Source organism: Coloeus monedula, assembly GCF_965178545.1.
Source record: "Coloeus monedula genome assembly, chromosome: 9".
Classification (NCBI taxonomy): Eukaryota; Metazoa; Chordata; class Aves; order Passeriformes; family Corvidae; genus Coloeus; species Coloeus monedula.
In genome coordinates, this window is record NC_138789.1 from 24,110,162 (window position 1) to 24,130,919 (window position 20,758).

At 43.3% G+C, this 20,758-nt stretch overlaps 1 protein-coding gene across 1 annotated transcript in view; it reads right to left on the reverse strand.

Moving 5' to 3' along the window:
- Positions 1 to 20,758, reverse strand: part of TRABD2B (TraB domain containing 2B) — a gene marked incomplete at both ends in the record, with an annotated part of 263,544 nt that overhangs the window by 34,732 nt on the left and 208,054 nt on the right. The window contains one exon of the mRNA XM_082286719.1: positions 6,043 to 6,133. Within this exon, the coding sequence (XP_082142845.1) occupies positions 6,043 to 6,133 (91 nt within the window). The remainder of the gene's footprint in view (positions 1 to 6,042; positions 6,134 to 20,758) is intronic.

The following is a 20,758-nucleotide window of genomic DNA, read 5'->3' on the forward strand; positions in this document are numbered from 1 at the left end:
GCATTAAATTCCTGAGAAGTTCTGCTCTGTACTCCTTCTCCAACACCATGAATTATCTTGTTCTTTCCTAGATTTTTTTGTAGCACATCACTAAATTCCATTCTCTCAGAAGGCGTTCAGTGTCTAAAGGTGGCCTAAAGAACACGAAGATACACTATCCCTAAATAATGTGTTGCTCAGGAAGTGACAGGATAATTAAATTTCTGAGAATTCCTAAGTTGACTTTGCTTCTCTACCACGTTTTGGAGAGCTTCTTCCACGTTTTCCCCCCTGTTACTTTGCTTGGCTCAGGCTTTGTGGCTGTAAGGTAGACACAGAGACAATTAAATTGCAAAGGAGGATATTTTAAAGGCACTCGGGAACATGAAAATGTAATGTGCATATTTTCATGGCTAAGTATTTTAAGCATTGAGTAGTCATATTCTCCAATGTTAGATGAGGCAATAAATTTGCCAATGCATGCAGATGAACCCCATTTAATCCCTATGCACCTCTTACTGTAAATTATGCTGTCAGAGAACCCCCTAAAAAATGGATTTGCTTTTCTTCTCAGGGAAGAGAGCTAGTGATGGGAGGATGACCCTCAGGCTCAGATCAAGTGAAAAGAGCCAAAGGCTTACAAGAGGTTTAAGAAGAACTGCAGCATCCCAATGGGGAGATTACTCCACCCACATAAAAAAAGTGTGCATTTTTCCCTGTCTCAGAAGAGATGGGATCCAGAATGTACCTTTCTCGGTTCTTTTTTCCTCAATTAATTCAGTTGTTTCCAATTAAAGTGTCACAGCTCTTGTAATTTTTTTTCCACTTGTGTCTTTTCTAAATAAACTTTTCTTTATTTCACAACAACTTTAATGTTTTCCCTAACACATCCCAAAAATTAGCAGCTATGCAGAGCTATGCAGAGCTGAAGCAGTGTACACATCCTAAAGTTGACAGCTACTGGGAGATTCCTGAGGGCTCTGAGGGCATCTGTAATTTTCTGGGATCTACTGAACGGGGTTTACCAAACTGGAGCTGTGGGAAATGCACTTTCCCATTTCTGTCCATCACCTTGAGAAGATTAGGGCTCCTGATGTAGTGAAATGGCTCCATCACTGTGTGGATGGAGTGTGCTTTCATCCCAAGGGGAAGGAGAGAGCACTGCCAGGAGAGCCAAGACTTCCACCCTGAGACAACAACGAGTAGCAGAGCCAGGGTCCCACCTGTAGGATATTATAGGAGAAGGGAGGGAGGAAGCTCTTTGCTTCAGACAGAAGGACAGAACTAAGTTACAACAGCAAAGACACGTTGGTTCAACTGGGCCAGGAAGCTCAAACATAAGGAACAAGGGTAATTAATTTCTTCAGCAGAGCTCTGAGAGTTTACAATAAACTCTCCAACTCTCAGACAAGCAGACACGAAAACGTGTGCTGAATTCTTTGATTTGTCCTGAATTCTCAGATTCTGAAAGAAGGCAGCATTGATCACATCCTCGGAGAGAGTAGCCTGATGGAAATGAGCACTGCTGCGTGTTCTTCTGGCCAAGAGGATGGTGTGCAGCACGTCAGGGCTTGGCACGTGGCAGAAGGTCAGAGCTGATTTTGAGAACCCAGCAACAACAGAGTCATCATGGACACAGGTGCTTCCTGGATTGATCTTGCAGTTTGGCTGGTTCCAGTTAAATGTGAAGCAGCTGTGGCCCTTTATCTGCTCAATTCCCTGGAATCCATCTGAGGGGAAACTTTCTCCCATCTCCTCCTCTCTCCCAACCCCAAGCACGCAGCTCTGTTTTCTGAAGACAGAGGGGAGCAGGGACAGCCAGTTGGCAGAACTCCACCAAAAAAAAAAAAAGTTGCCTTTCTTATCTCAGGGCAAAGCAATGAGCTATTGATTCAGCCACTAATTTTCCAATGCCTTTATTTGGGGACAAGGACGGCAGCCAGCAAAATAAGAAGGAAATATGAACGCTGCTGAAGGCTGTCACGCAAACAGATTCAGGACTCTTTCCCTCAGGCAACAAAATGAACAAATGAGGCCAATGTGAGACTAAGTTCTCAAGTGTTTATGGCATTGTTCTGCCATATGAACAATGATGAATACAACAGGGTTTCTTTTACAGAAAGGGACTGAGCTTTAAAGAAGGTGTTTTCAACAGTCAGCTGGTGGAATTCTGGAAGAGGCACAGCAAGGTCAACACTGGGCCACCAGGCAGGTCAACAGGAGGAGCCAGGAGGTTTCAGAAATCCAATCAGTGAGAGTTCCCAAATAGCTCCACACCAGCTAAATGTACTTTATATAAACTCTTCTTTGCCAGATCACTGATTGTGGAGCCATCAGACCCCTCCATGTCTTGGCTATCTCTTCTAGCCAGACAAGATCTCACTTTATTTTTCCCCAGTACCTTAGAAAAGGGAGGATTTGGCTCAAATTTGTGCTTGTCACTAAACAACAGAAATGTGAGACTCTAGGTATTCAGTTTGGTTGGCTTAAAGAGCAGCCATTTCACAACCCATGCTTAGCATTTTGGACAGAGGAAGCCAACAATCTTCTGGCTTTACCCAGTCTGTGTGCAACTGAAAGCATAAACAGCTTTGGTCTTTGTCTTGTTTCATTCTTCTTTTTTTTTTTTGATACACAGGAATGCTGCTAGTTAGTTTCTGAAGAAGGCATTCTCTTGTCCTTTCTAAAAGTGAAATGGATGGCAGAGTTTAAACACCATACCAGATTACACTCCACTTATTCATGGTAATGCTGCTTAGCTATTGTTGAACAATCAAGATCAGACTATTAATCATGTCAATAATAGTAATAATCATACTGTTCTAGGAACAGAGAGATTGAAGAGAAAGACTATTTGCTGTTTTGGCAAGGCAGCACTGGTAGTAAGTAGGACATAGTATGAGTGTTTTGCTGAACTTACTTTCATATAATGGGGCTTCTTACTTAACCTGAGAAAAATTGTCCTGCAAATCACTGTCAAGGAATCATTGATATTCATCCAAAACCAGCCTCAATTTCAATCTGATATACTTTCAAATATTCCTATGTGCCAGCTCAAACTGTTCCTCTTCATTCTTCTGCATACAATCTGTCCACAACACTCCTTTTTTTTGAATTCCCTTTGCCAAAACATAAGCATGCAGCTGCTTCAGTTTTTTTTCCAACCCTTGCATTTTTTCCATGTGCTGTCCACCCCCCCCCAAACTCTACGTTAGAATCCAGCTGATCTTCCCTGAACACTGTCCAATTTTTCAACTGTCAATGCCAGAATGCAATGCAGTGGGCTTGACTCCCTTACACAACTTATTTGGAAGCAAACCAGAAATGTCTCTTTTGGGCTTCAGCACAGGAGAGAAATACCTCTTCATGTATGGCTCCACAACAATCAAGATGAAAACACCTGCACCTCTGTAACCCATACAACAATTTCTGCTTTGCAAGCAGCTCAAAATTCATTGAGCTTCTACTTGTTTATTCTATGTATACATTTTGTTACTACAGTCACTATAGCAAAATGGTTCTTCTTCTGGGCCTTTCAATTGTTTTTATTTCATCTTTTAAAAAGGAAAGAGTAAAAAAAGGAAGGCTAGACAAAAATGCAAAGCTCCTTAAGACTCTCAATTACAGCAACATGACCTAAACAACACAACAATTATTAAGTTGTTGTGCCATCAAGTTTTGTCATACTGTGTTTGGCTAGACTGTCTTTTGCAGCTTGCCCAGAAATGTTTAAATACAAGCTATTCCAAAAAAAACAAAAAAAAAGGGGCAGAATGGTTTGCAGCAGCCTCCTCATTCCTAAGGGGGAGCTCCAAGCACTTCTGACAGCTACAGCCCAGTTACAGGACAATGACAATACAGTCCCTGGTGTGGAGTTCTGAGAGTCTTTGTTTCTTCTAAAGGCTGCTTCCTGTGAATATATTTAAATGCTCTCTATTCACAGTTTCTATAGCTTTCTGCTGTTTCTGCATCTTGAGTAATTCAGTCTAGTGGCAACTCTGGACTTTTTTACCATGCAATTTATTTTTCCTTCTTCATTCTCATCTAGAACAGGCAGATCTACCTTATGATCAGACCATAGGAAAATTCCCAGAGCATCTAATCTTTAGGGGGTGCAACCATGTGCTCTCTTTTGACTCCATCCAGTATTCCTGCACAGTATAAAGTTTTGTATGTTCAATGTTCAGAGCAGACCCCACTGGAATGAGGGTTCTAGTCCAGGCAAACCTGCCCAACATGATGTTCTGGAGCTGGGAACAGAAGTTACCCAGTGTGGGACCATTCAGCTGAGGACACACACATCCATCTAGGCAGAGTTCAAACCCTCTTGCTTTCAGGTATGTTTCCCGAAGGAACTGAGAATTTTAGGGAAGACATCATGAACAGGAGACTCTGCTGCCAAGGTAGGGGAATGCAGAGAGGTGCCCCACTCTGCAAATAAGTCAACATTAAGCACTGGCTTTGAGTCAAGTTTCCTGCCCCATCCTTTATTTCAAGTCTGTGATGATGTGTACAGACAAAGCCTAACACCAGAGAGCAGAGACTATTCTTGGACTTCTCTCACACTACTGCATCTTTAGTTCTTCTCCAGGGCTCACAACAGCCAATAAATTAATAGTTTCACAATTTCCAGTTGAAACACTTTTCATGGGAAGATGATACTTTCAGCTAAATGAAAATGGCTGAAGACAGTGTCTGCTTCCCTGAGTGGAAAGTTTCTTTGTCAGAAACAGAGGAATGATACACCTCAGCTGTTCTGCTATAGTTTGCTTGGTTTTTCTGTTTTGCTGTATTTTTTTTGGTTGGTTTTAGTAAAAAATTTCCAGCTCCAGCCTGTTACAGTGTTTACTGCTCTTCCCTGCACCATGTTGACTTTTCTCCCCCTGCCAAAGTGCTTCTTAAACCTCCTCTGAATATATGCTCTTCCTGGTGGTGTTTAACAGCCTTTTCTTCCTCTTTCCCCCATTGTTATTTAAGACGATGCTTTTATGGCTCAACAGATTCCAAGAAGCATTTAGGATAAATGCTCTGTCAAAGAACACTTATGCACAGTTGAGCCATATTATGTTCTATATGAATCACTGCGGATGTTTCCCAAACAAGGTTAGATCAGCCAGATTTTCCAACAAGATTACACACAGCTTTTTCAGACATGGCCTACTACCTCTGCCATTAATCCTCCTCATTGAGACTCACCTCGGTTTTGGACCATGTCATGTCTGCCCACCAGGGACAGGAGCATGCTGCTAACACTTTCTCCTAATGAGGATAACAATCCTACGACAGAGTAGCCTTGGCCAAATTTTATCTGCAGAATGTAGGGGAAAGGCTGATTTTGCAAAGCTAGATGGTCTCTCACCATCCCTCATGGTTTTATTGTCTGTGATTTCTTCAGACAGAGACCTCATTTAAATGGCCAGGAAAAAGAAAAGTCTGCGGAACGAAGGAAGTCTGTTTCACCAACTAAGGACAATTTTGTGCCATGTTTTATTTTATACTAATGAAGATTGCCAAGAGCCTCTTGATCAGTCCTTCTTGCCTGCTTTACTTGACCAGATAGATGGAGAAGCTCAGGGAATACTGAATTGCTCTCTACCTGCCTAAAACAGTTTCCAAGGTGCATCTGCTACATTAAATATGGTCCTTCAGGAAAAACTGAAATTCCACCTGAAGAGCAGCAGCCTGACAGAGAGGTCTGCAATGGAGAAGCAACAAAAACCCCCATGGAGAGCAAAAGGAAAAACAGCTCTGGGGGGAAATGAGCTGAAGGAGATGTTTCTTTAAAGAAACCATGGCACTTCTGAGCTGGTATAATGAAGCAGCTGTGATATAAATAATGTCCCCAAGTGGAAAAACCCCACAAAAAACCCAGCCATTCAGGCTCCATATGTTTCCAAACTCACACAATGGATGCTTTACAATGAACTTTTTGTCGGGAAATTGGGTGGGACAGGGAGGTTCCTCACCCACCTCCTATACTTAAGCAATAATCTTGCTTAGTCACAGAAAAAGGGAGAGAAGAAAGGAGAGAAAGTGATTAATAATCTGTGGGCAGCTGCTTACTTTCCAATTGGTTGTCCAGGAGGGGTGTGCTCCACTTCAAATCCTGCTTGTCTCAGTACATCAATCACAGTGTTGTTACCCAGGAAGTGACCTAAAATACAGGTAGAAAATAGCACTGTCAATCAAACTACTACTCTCACTCACTTGAGATCCTCCTGTTGGAACAGCAGGTTTGGGAGGCAAAGATACCAAAAACTAGACCAGAGGAAGGGACAGCATACAGCCCAAACACTTCCTTCTTCCATCTTATTTACCCCTCCCTCCCCTCACATGGCCAAGGGACTGGGTGGATAATAGAAAACCTAGATGGGTTGCTAGTCTTGCCTTCCACCGTGGCCATTTTTAGTATGTACACTGATAAAATAAACTTCCAATATGGATATCAGAATGACCCTGCAGTGGCAAAAGGATATTACTAGGGCTTTAACTCATGAAATAGAACAACTTACAACCTTGGCCATCACTGTTCACGGACATTTGCTAATGAAGAGACTCTGAAGCTGCTGTACTGCATGTTCAGCACTTGTCCGATTAAAACCACAGTGATTCAGGAATTGCCTCATCAGCCATTCAGCCACCTGCACAGCAGGGCTGGGAGGAGCTGGGATGGTAACCTTATCTCTCCCAAAACATGAAGATTTAGTCCTGTAATTCAGGGCTCTTTGTTAGAAGTGTAAAGGTCACATTCCTATTCACAGAAGTAACAAAGAGCTCAGTAAGTACTGCCGCATGTACAGGCCTTGAAAGAGTTTACTTAAGGGAGTCCCATATACTTGAAGTCTGAACCAAATCCCACCAGAGTCAATGGGAGCCCTCAAAGGGCTTTGGGCACAGACTCAATAAGGCAGTGTAATCCAGCCAAAGATTTCAACTTATTGTCAGAGTCCCACACTGTTTGCAAGAGGGGTTGGATATATAAAGGAAGGAAGCAAGAAGTCCACGAACAGGTTTATTAAAATCCATGTAGCACTGTAACCTGTCTCCAACTGCAGCCACGACTGACACTGAGGAAGGACAAAATGATCCTCCTGTTATATCCATTAGCTTCCAGCTCTGCAGGGCTGGGAGACCCCCATTTACACCCAGGCCATTGCATCTCACTGCCAGCACTGAGCAGACCAATTCACCAGGAATGTGCTCAAGCCTCCATGTGCCCTGTGCCATCTTGGAGCAGGGAGTTCCACCACGGTGCTGGGTGTGAGAACTCACTCCTCTGGTTTGCTGCTGATGCTGGGAGAGTGTGTGCTTGCCTTAAGCACAGTGAAAGTGTTTGCAGGAGATGTTTCTGACTGCCCGGCTCCACGGCAGAGCCAAATGCTTTGCACTGAAAACGCCAAGGCAGGCAAGACGTGCCTGACTGCCTCTCCACGGACACCGCTGTGCACAGCCACCAGCAGAGCCACCCTCGGGATTCTTCACCCACACTGCACAGAGTCCTGATGGATTTGAGAGCATTCAGCCCCCAGGATTTGCTCAGCCTGCATCTCTCTGCTCCCGCTGCCAACAAGGGCGCTAACTCGCCTCAGTTGTTGGAACGATACAGCTGTATGGCTTTGAGTGCAACTAGCAAGCGCTGGTAAGAGCTTTTAGCCAAAAGAGATTTCTTTAAATGATTAAATGTACATTTGCAGAGCCCTAGTGTGTTCCAGGATTCCTCCACTTCCTTTTAACAAAATTCAAAATTTGATTTTCCCCTTACTAACTTACTTAAAACAAAAGCCAAAGCAGCAAAGAACAGTCCCAAAAATGTGTTATACACCCTCAGAGATTCAAGAAATGAGACATTTGTGAATGATTAACTGGATTTGATCATATCCTGTTTTTTTATGCAGTGGCCAAGGCAAACAAAGGTCCCCACTCTGTCACTGGCAAAGTGACACTGAGGAACCAAAGTCAAAGGTATCAGAGTCCGAGACATTTCCGAGTCCACTCTATTCTCCCTGAACCAGAGTCTTAAATGCCAAAAGATTTTGTAATGTAAATAATTGTCCCGAATCCAGCAAATCTTTGACACCATGACAGCACAAGAGAAACCAATTTTAACTCTTTTAAACCCATAGAAAAAGTAACTATGCAAAAGCTCTGGCTCCTCATCCACACAATGGTAGGTCTGTCAACAATGTCAGCTCTTCAGCAGAGCCTGCAAGTCCCTTCAGGTGATGGATGAAGACCAAAAGGAGACTTCCTGGAGTTCCCATTCCTGCCCTCTGTGTGGATACCATGCTGAAAGCTGCCAGCCCCTGGGACTGGTGATCTGCTGTGCAGCATGGCAATAAGGCTTGCTCTTTTAATTTTGCCTTTCCTAACTGGAAGGAACACCAGCTTCCATTAAAAACCCCTCAACTTCATATTCCTGAATAAATTAAAATCATAATTACAAATTTCCATGTGAACATCATAGTTATTTCATTGTATGTCTACAAACCAATACATACTAAAATAGAGACAATTAAGCTCAACATCAGTGAAAAACATCAAATCCCTGCCTCTGGCTGCCCATATGTGCAAATGGAGTATGTAGGAATTGTTGTGTTTTTATTTCTAGATAGAAAATAAATGAGCTTTATAGATATATATGCATGTGTGTGCATGTATGCTTCTGCTAAAAGATTTAAAAAATTTCTCTTCCTGGCCTGGGAAAAACCTCAAGAAAGTATAACTACCAAAAATTTAGTGCATCTAGAGACATATCAGACAGGTTAGAGAGACAGGGGAATGATCTTGCATTTGCATCACTATTCCCTCTTCGGTCTAAACCTGAATAAACCATTCCTAGAGCATTAACCAAATTTATCTTGACAGCTGATGAAAACTGGATCTGAGAGGTCAGAACATCAGCTGTCCTGGGAAATCTATGGAAGTGGAAAAGGAGAGAAAGCAGACATAAAAGATTTTCTAGATAGGGACCTGAAGAGAAAGTCTGTACTTGGGCACGGGGATATGCAGAACAGCCACCCCTAACAGATTAAAAAAGCCCAGGTGTGGATGCAATCCTTCCACCCTCTGAGGATAAGGAGGTACTCATGGGATTTGCTTGAGGACAAGACCCAGTGCTAAACACAGTCATTTTGTAGTTTGAACACAAATACAGTGGAGTGGTCGGTGTGGCTGCTGCACTTCAGAGGGGGTTTCTTATTAAACTTGATGAGGCCAAGATTATTCTCCTTTCACTCATGTCTTGTTTTTTTGAGACAGAGGATCTGGAGACAGTGGAGGAACACATTATACAGTGTGGTTGCTAACATTAATCATAGACCTTCCATCTCTGCTTTGCTTTTTTATTTTTAATTAAGAGCTGTGCTTTGGACTACACAAAGCAGATCCATGTAATGTGTTTCCTTATCTTCCCAAGGTTTGATTTTTCACTGAAGAAAGAATAAACCATCAATTTGGGTTTTTTTACTAAAAAACATTTTAAAAAATACATGAAATACACATGGTTTCCTTAAAGCACGTCCATGCTCAAACACACCGCTGAAAGAATGCATTTTCTTCCTTTCTTAGTGGAATATCCTGAGGCAGAGAGAAAGACACTTCTCAGCCAACTCTTGACAGCCATGTATTTTCTAATTGACCACATAAACTAAAGCTCTTCTTTTCCATTTCAGGCATCCTAGTGACCCTCATCAATAACCTAAGCATCAGGTTGCATCCCTCAAAAGTCAGATGAACTTGGGTGTTCCTACACAGAAAAATTATAACAGTGTTTTGATGACAGAAGCAGAAAAAAAATTTTAAAGCAAAAGTTATGAACTTTATCTAGGTTTAGAGATCTACTACAAATTACTTTGTCTATTCGTTTCACAGTTCTTTGTTCCACGGCTTAGAAGGATAGTGGGGTACAAAGGAGCAGGAGATAATTCCCTCACAAAGGACCTCCATTGCCAGAGCCTTTGAAGTTGTGCTAAAAAAGCCTTGCTAGCCCATTAGCTGACACACAGCAGAAATCTGAACTGTTTCCATGCACACTACAAGCAGAGCTATTTTCTGCACAATTAGTCATAAAAAGGGCCAATGTAAACTGTGTCGGGAGGTCTCAATTCTTTACATTCTCCACACAGTGAATCAGACATTATGTATAACGTTTCGTTGCCATTTAGACCTTGGGCTGCTCTGCAATCAGGAGGCGGCAGCCTCTATTCTTCCTTCTCCCTCGATGCTGATTCTCAAGCCCCTTGGCAGCACCACAATGTTTATGGTAGGAAGGCTTCACAAGAATTAGTGCAGGGAAAAATGCAAAGGGCTGAGAGTTGCCCCCTCACAGTTGGGGCAAATACTTTGTGGTTCCTTTGCCTGCTGCCTCCAAAACTGCATCTCCATTTCTCTTATTCTCACAATGGTCAAACTGAGTATTTTGGAAGCTGAATGATGAATTTGTTAAGATGAGGCTGTAGTAAGGAGCTACAGCAAACACTTCAGGCAATGACTTTTATCTGAATTTGCTAATTTCTCCACTATAGCATTCCAGTCTGACCCCGTGGTCTCTGGGAAACAGCAGGAATTTACTGGGAACCACATGCCACCCCACATTACTCTCTCCTGACATTACAGATGTCCCAGACCCATGACGGGGAACCAGTTTTGTGGATAAACCCTCCACATTTTTAATTGCCTTTCGCTCATTGTCCAGCACCTTTCTTTGCTAATAAATAACATGCTTTAAAAATTGGAGGCTCTTCAGCCTTTCCATGGTGACCCAGGTTTAAACCACTATCACTGCCACACAATTGCTCCTCTTTGTTCTTGAACCACTTTCTTCCTTAAAATCTCACTCTAGTGGTAAGGATGGTCTTGAATAAGTACTTTGAATGCACTTTGACAAGGAGCAAATGCTGGATTTGTGCAGATCTTGCTCAAGCACCGAGTACCCCTCTGATGTGAAGTGTCTTATCAAGGAAGGACACCAGGTAATGGATTAGGTGGGTGATATGCAGCACCTAGGCATGAATATAATGTTAGGAGTGCCTGAATATTTTGATTTTAAATTTTACTGATAACACGAACAAAATTTGTGCTTGTGGGGATCCAACAGGGGAATTTTCTGGAAATGGCTTGAAGGACCCCAATCTACCCCAGTTAGTATGAAATAATGAGAGCCACACCATGCAGCCCTACCACGCCAGACCAGATCTAGCAAAAGCTCCCTAGAGGCTGGTATTCAGGTTTGAAACAAGAGCTCTGTGGGCTGTCCAAAGGAAAAGGGACTATCAAAGACCCCACCTTCCAGAAAAGTCTGTCACGCCAGGTTGCTGGCTTTTGCTCTGCTTCAAGACACGGTTTTGCACTTGGAAATAGCAGCATTATGCAAAAAGCTGTGAAGGAGAGCTGGAGATGCAGGGAACGAGCTTTCCTCCTCCCCTGCTTGGCAGGAGTATCCGAGCCCAAAGCATGCCTTAAAAAATACTTTGCACAAGCCACGTGCAATGGTCTTGTAAAGCAGGCTTTCATCATAGACTCCTTACATCATGCCACCCCTTCTCCAAGCAGATGGAGAAATCATTTTCCCTCTTGTTTGATGTTGTTATTCTATGCAGTTGTGAGGAACTGACTCATAGCCACTTTTGGACAGTCACGGGAACCAGAGCAAAAACACATGAAAGCCAAAGCGTGCAGCATTTCCAAGGTCCAGCAACCCTCCCATGGCTCCCCTTCATTCTTTTCTTGCATGTAATCACCTCTCCCTCCTCTCACCCGAGTGCACTTACAGAACAAGCTCTGGAGAAAGGCCACACCGTAGCCAGAGGGAGAATGGAGCGACCAGGGGCCAAAAGTTGAGGGGGTTATTCCAGATTGACGCCAGGCTAATAGAGCACAGATTTGTGCTTCCCTGGGGTGTCTCTGAGATCTGCAGTGCAATTCCATACTTGGAGCATCTCAATCTGAAGGACAGACAGATTCCCACAGACTTCTATTTCCTTGCTCCCCGCAAATATAATAAATTCCCCCATGTCTCTCCGTTTCTGATCTTTCCTTCTGAGCAGCCCTCCTGTTAAAGGTATGGAGCTGTTGTTGAGGCACTCAAATGCCACACCATGGAAATCCTTCACTATAAGCAGCCTGGAGTGCAATGCACAGTCCTCAACAGGCTCAGCATGAGGTGGGACAGAGTCTACCAGTTTGGAACTGGCTCCTTGCTGGTACAGCGCTCTGTTTCCAGACTCAATGCAGGGCCATAATGTGAGCTCAGCAACTCAGTTCTCTGTTGTCTTCGAAGTCTTGGAGCACTTTCCCTAGCAGACTTGCCCTAAACATATGTGGGAAACAATAAAATGACTTTTTTAAAAAAAAAAAAAAAAAAAAGTTCAATTTTCTTCCAAGTCTAAACCAGCTGTTTCACTTGGGTTAAGAAAAACAACACAAGCAAGAGCTGAAGTGAGGTCACCTCCCAAGCATCTCCTCTGGCCTCTGTGTGAGTTTGTAGCTGCCTCAGACATTTCCAAATGAAGTGACTGGTCTATGCTAGTGAGTCTCACTGGAGAGGATGGCACCTCCACAGAGCAATTCATTCCAACATCTCAAATACCAGGTTTGGGAAGAACATGAGCCCCCTGTGCAAATCTCTCCCCATGGACCATGTGAGCATAAGGAGCTCCTTTAGCCTTGCTGTCTATCAGACATGGCATGGTGGCCTGCCAAGCCACCCTGCAACTGCCCAAAAGCTCCTGAACACTGCACACAGCCCATCCTTCTAGCCCACCATTCCCTTTTCTGCCCTGTCCCCCACCTTTCTTGTCATGCCAGAGTTTGCATGGGACAAGGAGCTGTGTATGTTTGTGCTTTGGTTGGTTATAGGGCCATTTGGGCTATTTCATATTCTTGCTTCGCTTATGTGGCAGTTACGAGCAGTTTTCCACAGAGAGCAGGTCCAACAGAGGATGACTCTTTCAGTGTATCTTCTTAAAGAAAACATAGGATCCCTTGAGAATCAAACAACAAAGCCTGAAGATTTGAAGTGTTCATTCTGTAAAATGTATTGGTTATGTTTGCTGGTTAAGAAATTTGTAGTAGGAAAATTGTGTGGGCAGGGTTGAAATAAAAGTTTCATTTACCAGGGCTTGCTCAGTCTGAGATACCGCATGGAGGACAGTTATTGGCGTTTTCCCCCCTAGCAGAATGTCATGACTAGATGTGATGTTCTTTTCTAATTGTTTTTATTTTATTTTTTTTTAAGGTGCATGCTCCTCACTGAACTATATTGTTGAGAAAATACCTTTCTACACGAGGTTGTGACTGGAGGTGTGTGCAGTCATGGAGCTGTGTGACAGGAAACATGCCTCTGTGTCCCTCATGGGATCCTCTCCAATGGACAGGCTCAATATACAAAATCTTGCGAACTTCACCGTGTCTAACACTGTGGCAGAAGAAAAGGAGACAAGTCTGAGGAAAATCTAGAGAAAACCCAGCATCTCTAAGAGTCTTCCTAGGGTGCTGGAGGCATCTTTGGGATCATCAGATCCCCCAAGTGCAGACAGTCTGGTGTGAAACGCGCTGTCTTAACATTCTTTGCTGGTTGTCATCAACGCCTCAAGCAGTGAGGAAATTGGTGAGGAAATGCAGCCTCTTTTTTTACCCAAGGTGCCTTATTAGTGCAGGTACAGCCTCGCTGAAGTAGACAACCCTCTCCCACCTGAACCACAATTATCAGCTCTTTCCACGGAAGCTGCTGCCAGCCCCCTGGACAGCCGGCGCAGGGCAAGCAGCCTCCGAGAGAAGTGTTTCATATCCCATCGCAAATCCCCTGAGCCATCCCCAGCTAGTCTGGAATGCACATGGACCTGCTTGCCAAAGCCAGGCAAAGCTCGGGGTAGGGGGGAGAAACTAGATTCTGTAATTCCTGCCTCCTTTCTCAAGGAGGTAGCTGTGAACGTGGTACTAAAACACCTCAAGGACTGGGTGGAGTCTGAGCTCAGGGCAGCTTCGGGCCTTGGAAAGCTCCTCAGTAAGAGAAACAGCTTTTTGCATGCAGAGTATCTCTGATGAACTTGTGGAGGCATCTCTGAGGCCCAGCAAGGACTGGACCATGTGGGACCTCAGCTGTTCTCAGCACAAAGCCAGTGTTATGAAATGCAGCACCTTTGCCTGCCTTTGGTAAAGGCTTCTGGCAGGTAATAAGGATTTAAGTGCATTTTAAGCACTTAATGGTTTCTTATAGGAAATAAATACGGGTGAGGGCCATGGTCCATCACTACAGGCTCAGTAGCGAGCTGGACTGTTGAGTCTGTCCTTTTTTGGCCTCATGGATGCATTTGGCTCCTACAATATACTGTGTCCACAATGTAATCAAGCCTGGTGTGAAACAGCACTTCACTGTTTGCTTTGAACCTGCTTCCCCCAGTTCCTCTAGTTTGCACAAGACAGTTCTAAACTGAATTAAACAAAACTGTAGTCTTGCTCCAGTGTGAGATCAAACCATTCCAGGAAAGTTAGTTGGGGGCAATGTCTGTCGAATCTGTGAAATTACTTCAAAAGACTACAAGACAAGCTGTCATTTTCTGTTTGAAAAGCAGTTTGAAAACCACAAATCAAAGCTCCCAGTTGGCAGGACACAGATCCTTGCTTGCTCTTTCTGGTTCTGACCTCTCAGTCGATTATTCTATAGACTACACTGCTTTCTTCATCTATTCCAGGAGCCCCTTTCTGGTGGTTTATTTGGATTGGAGATGTCTTGTAAGTGAAAAACCTGGTGAAGCCTTAGCACAAAACACAGTGATTCCTCAGCAAATTGCCAGCCCCCTGGAGTTTATGGACACAGGACAAACTCCTTGCTGGGGGAGAGAGTACTGATGCTTCCTACCCTGCGGACACAGAAAAACAGAAACCATTTCACCAGACTTTTTAAAAAATGAAACTTCAAGGAAACCAAAACTGAGCCTCCTTAGTCAGGATTTTTTTATCTATAAAAAACTTCACATTGTTAAGACTGGTTTGTGCTTTTCCCAGGAAAACCCAGCTGGCCACTGGATGTCACTGTTGTTGCAGAAAAACACCCCCGAAAGTTCACAAATGAGGCTGGGAGTACGGTGAGGTGTCACCCCAGCCTGGAAATGGCCTTTTCTTCCAGGTTAATCAGCGCAGCGCTGGTAGCATCTGGAGGCTGCCTGGCCAGTGCAACACCTGGGGGCACGACACCCTCGATAGTCTCCATCAGCAGTTGAGGGCAAGTCCTGTAGGGAGCTCATGGACCCTGATTCACCTGTGCCCAGGTGTGCGTCCCCTCCTCTTGCTGGATCCCCTCTGGTTTTGCTGAGACATGGCCCTGCTGAGCACAACACATCTGACCTGCTCTCCAGTTTGGACTCAACCCGTTCTCTTCTGCCATCCAGAGGAGCACACGGCAGCAGGCATGATTCCAAGCTTGTCCTTGATCACGGATTAAAAGCAATTACGTGCAGTGCTGCTCTGTGGTTTCAGCTGGCGCTACTCTAAAGGTGCTTTGGCGCAGCTGCACCACTCACAAGGTTTGAGCTAATTGCTCCATCGAAAACTGCCTTGTGCTACGTAGATCATTTGCCACCTCCCAAGTTACACCAGGCATCTCCAAATCCATTCAACCACACAGAGGAAACCTGCCCTAAACCACCATCCTCAGACTTAAAATTCAGCTAAGGACCCGTTTGCAGCATCATAATGAGTCTCTCCAGGGCAGGCAAGGGGTTTTTTTGAGAAGTGCTTTGAGGGCCTAGGCTGAGGTCCTTCCCACAGAGGGAAAGCATGAGAAATAAGCCCCAGGAGTCCACAAAACTCTCTCAGATTGGAGTCAGATACTGCTGCTGTGGCATTCCAGGAGGTGCAAAGTGGAATTGTTTCCCACCTTACACTCCAAGCCCAAGGCTTGCTGCTTGATTCATGCCTGTCCTGACACTGGGAAGCAAACTCTCAAATCAGGGCAGATGAAACCAACAAACTCTTGCCCCTGAGGAGAAAAGGAAGGCAGGAACACACTGCAGACATTCGTTAAGCTGCTGAATATGGTATTACAAGACCCTGAGATACATGTCGTGTGGGAAGAGATCTAGAGCACTTACATCTGGAGCTCTGTCTCCTTTGAAATGCAAAGCATGCCAAAGATGTGGAATAATAGAAAATCGGGCTAGAAAGTACCCATTTTAGTCCATCTAAATGTCATAAAGCAGGATCAGCTCTCCCTGGGCATGATGGATCAGATCAGCTTTGACACTAAGGATTTTTATATAAATTAGAAAAAGGACCTCCAGAGGACATTTGACAGCACTAGGAGATTCCATGGCTGTGTCTTTTATTAATTATTTTTTCTCTCTTAAAAGCAAAACAGAAGAAAGAAATGCTTTGTGAAGGATGGACAGTCCTTTGGCTAAAGGCCCTGTGGTGGAAGGAGGGGGAGTTTCCAGGCAGCAATGGCAAATACTCTACCAGAAGGGTCAGTAAATCTTATCTGTCAGAGAGACCATCTGTGTAGTGGGAAAAGAACAGAACGTGGTCCTGCAGTATTGAGAGGTTCTCAGCTGCAAAGGTGCTGTATGAATATCCATCACAACCCAGCAGTGATGAACTTCATCCTGCAAATACTTCCATTTGTAAGCTACTCTGGGTATGCAAACAGTTGTATCAAGCCCCCACATACTCATGGACAAAGGACATCTTGCTCAAAAATTTAGAATTTAATAGACTAAAAGTCTTGGAAAGCTGTACTCCTCGAGTACTAATTTGCATATGCTATGTCTATGGAGAAGTTCTTCTCATTACAAATTTATTCCCAATTAAACTATCAAATGTGTCTCTACATTCCACTGATCACTAGTTATTTTTGTGAGTTTCACCCACACAGATCTATTCTCAGCCACATGGCCAAACATCCTGACTAATTTCAATTTAGGGTTTTTTTTCTATATAAATACACAGAATTTCTATATACATCCATGTTTTGAGCAAGCAGAAATATTTGATTTGAGTCCCCACTGCAGCACTCTGGTTTTACACTGGTATAAACAGTAGTGGTTTCCACTGTTATCTCCTGCTGCCTGGCTGTTAACACTGGGGAAAAGGAGCAACAATGAAGGCAAGCACAATTTATCTGAACATCCCCTCATACTACTGGCCCAGGGAGCAGACTTCTAGTGAAACCAAAGAGAGGGAGATTCAGTGCTCCTGTAAAGTTTTCCTGACACAGCTGTCCACTCCGACACATGATCACATTCAAAAGCTGAGTAAGTTATTATGGAAGTTCAGAAACCTCAAAATATACACAACAGATTCTGAAAAACATTGTGGTTGTGTGGCTTCGAGCGTGCTTGAGGAACATGTTAAAATCCAAACAAACAATCCCCACCTTCACCCCTTTCTGTTAACACACGAGTGTGTGAGCACACCACCAAGCTTGCAATTTGTAGCTCTGTTATTCACAGCCTTCATTAAAGAATAACAGCCCCTGTTTGAGTATCACGAGGCAAAATTGTTCGCACATGTGGACCAAACAGACACACCAAGGCTGCACCCTTATGGTTTGTGAGTGACAGGCTTAATAAGATTACGCTTGATCTTTCTCTTAATAAAGCTGGATGACATTCAAGCAAAGCCTGGAGTTTTTTTAAAGGTACATTAAAGGAACCCAGAGTTTGGCACAGCTGGAAGCCTGAACCATCGAACAAAACTTGGCACTGCCAGCATTCCCTTACACTCTCAGACCTCACATAATGAATATTTATATCTATATATACAGACACGCACATATATTAAATACCTATCATTAGCTGGTCAAGGTCAATGCTCTGGGTAACAGAGCTGGATGTAATACCAAGAATGATGATGGCTCTTTTTTTTTTTCCTTGTGTTATGAATCACACAAATTAAGCAACCCACAGTTTATAGAGCCTGCAACATGATGGACTGCTTTTAAACCACACATACCGAAGGGAAGGAGAACAACTCCAAGAAATTACAAAAGCAAAAGAGAAGTGTCATCACCTTACTGTTTAAACCTGAACACAGCAGAACATGGAGACTCCTGCTTAACTTTAATAACACCAGCAGCCTCAGCTGGCTCCAGGGAAGCAGTCATTTGCTTGAGATAAGTCAGGGCTCGTGTGTTTTGAAGCTTTATGGGTTAGAAGCTAAATAGTCTTAGCTGAGTCACACTGATTTAAACCATCACTGCAACTGGCCCAAAGATTACAAAAGACAGTTCACAAAGAAATCTCTGAGAGGAAGAGGAATCACTGAATTTTTACTGGGGAAAAAAGATATATATATATATATAAAAGAAAAATAATGGCTCCCCAACTAAGACTTTACTTTTGGAAAAGGAAAGCTTGCTTAAGGACAGACTGAACATTCACATGTTCTCTTTCCCTCATCTCTGTTGGCTATGCCCTCAAGCTGAATGTCTCTGTATTAAGTACCAACCCCACAGATAAATCAGTGGATCTGAGGATTAAACAGAGTTCATGATGGAGCTGGTATCTAGATGTACACGGGGTGGGGATGGTTTAGACTCTCTAATTTATCTGCCAAAAAAATATCTTTTTTTTGATAGCCACAATACTTCCCAAATTACATTAACTGAGGAATACTGATGAGAAATTTTAAGAGTACTGGAATACTGTCCTTTGCTGTTCCCAAAACAAAAGTTTTTAAAAAATCACTATTTTATTTCAAAGCACGCAGCAATGATTTACTGAAATGGAATATGTGTACATGTAATTTCAAAAAGAATACAAACATGGGCATTAAATTAAACACTCTGCAGAGCCTGAATTTTCTTCCAGGCTTTTGTTTTGGTGAGAAAATGAAAACGTTTTTGTTCGGCATTGACCCAATATAACTTTTCCTTCAATCATCTGGTTCAGCCAACAAAACAAGACATAAATCATTTCCCCTGCTCTAGACTGAGTCCAGGTCTTGTTAATGTGGATGAATTCCTGATCCTCAGCATCTCTCTTTTTCTTGACATCTACGTGCAGTACCTTAAAGCCTGAACATGGTGGTGGGACTTTCCCTGGCTGCCAAAGTCATATCCACAGACAAGAGGTTCAGAGCCAAAATACCTCTTTGCAGAGTTCCATCTTCTTCCCTTAAAGTCAGTCATGAGACTTCGATTGAATCCAAGGGAGCTGATCAGAGATTTATGCTACGGAAAAGTACACAAGGAAACTGTGCTTCCTTCTGTCTTCAACTCATGGCACTCAATTTGCTTCTGGGGCTGCAAACCTGTCCAGTCTAGCTATTTACTTTCATTTACCATGCTTAAAAGGTTCTCCTTGTGTACAACCTGGTCAGAAGCTCAATGAAATCAATGAAAAATGCCTAGAAGGCATCTCCTGTGCAACCTGGGGTCCAAACTTCCAGTCGGTTTGAAGACACCAGAGCTCCAGAGCACTGAGAACACACAATTACAAGTAAGCAGAACGTGATCAGCAGAAAAGATCCTCTTGCCTAAAGAGAGGCCCATGTCACTAAGTAAAAGCACCAAGACAATGCGCCTTCCTGAAGGAATCCAGCCCATAATTATCCAGTTAAATAATTACCTTCCTTTCACTGGATGAAATGGAGATAATCCTGGCTGAAATAAGAAATTCATGGCTGGCTCTATTGGCATTTTTGTATCCAAACCCTGCGGAACTTTTAATTCAACTGAACTCCACCTATGAAGCTCTCACACTATATTTTGGCTGACTATTCTGGGCTATTATATAAGCCCTTTGGCACTGGCCTATCCCAGATTTCCCCCAACCTCCACACTTTTTGTCACAGCCAACTTTCTGCAGGAAACAAACCACTTTTCATTGAGACCAATTAGCTCAAGAACGTCAAAAGAAAAAAAAAATCAAAGGCTTTGGGTCAGTGACAAGAGCAATAGAGAGGCCATGAAAATGAAAGGGACTCGTTCTGAAAATGTTTTTGACTATGTCAGAGCCAATTCCCAATGGAAGGAAACAAGAAAAACATTCCTTGAGAGATTCAAGATCTGTCATGAATTCCCGAGGCACATTAAGAAGTCTCACTCTCCCCTCTGCCTCTCATTCCTTTCCGAGGTACATCATGGGGCTCCAGAAGGAGGATTGTAAGTTTGTACATCACCCACCCATTATCATACAGAGGTTGGTAAGAGATCAGTACAGTGGTCCCAGATATTTGAAGTCACAATGAACCAAGGATTAGAGAATCCTACAATAATGTTCCACAGTTTCTCATATTTTGGGGTGATAAGACAATAGAAATCAAAATTCTATTTGATAATATTTTCTTTGTGGATGAGATACTGGGACTCCTTCTCTCAGGAAACACTCACTTGGATTCCCTGCAAAGTAACTGATTTGTGCTTCTGCTGCTCCATCCTTAAAAGAAACATAATCCATTTTCCTCCCAGAAGGACATATTTGTCCCATTACGTGCCTGTATATTGATAAATTTGGTGATGACTGAACTTTGGAATGAACTTCAGGATACTGCAACCTCTGTCTTTCCCACCATCACCACAATGCTCACCACTGACTCCATGTTCAGGATAAGAAGCCCCACCAGAGCAGCAGACACCTCTTTTTTCCAGACTTGGAGACATCATACTCACAGACTTGTCAGTATTAGAACCAAAGCTCACCTTTCAAGCTGTTTGAAGTATGAATTCAAAGGATTACTAAATATCAGTCTTAGAAGGCATAAGGCTTCTATAGGGGGAAAAACATCACTGGTTTCCAGCTGAGCTTTATTTAATGACAAGACTTTGCACTTCCTAATCTGTTTG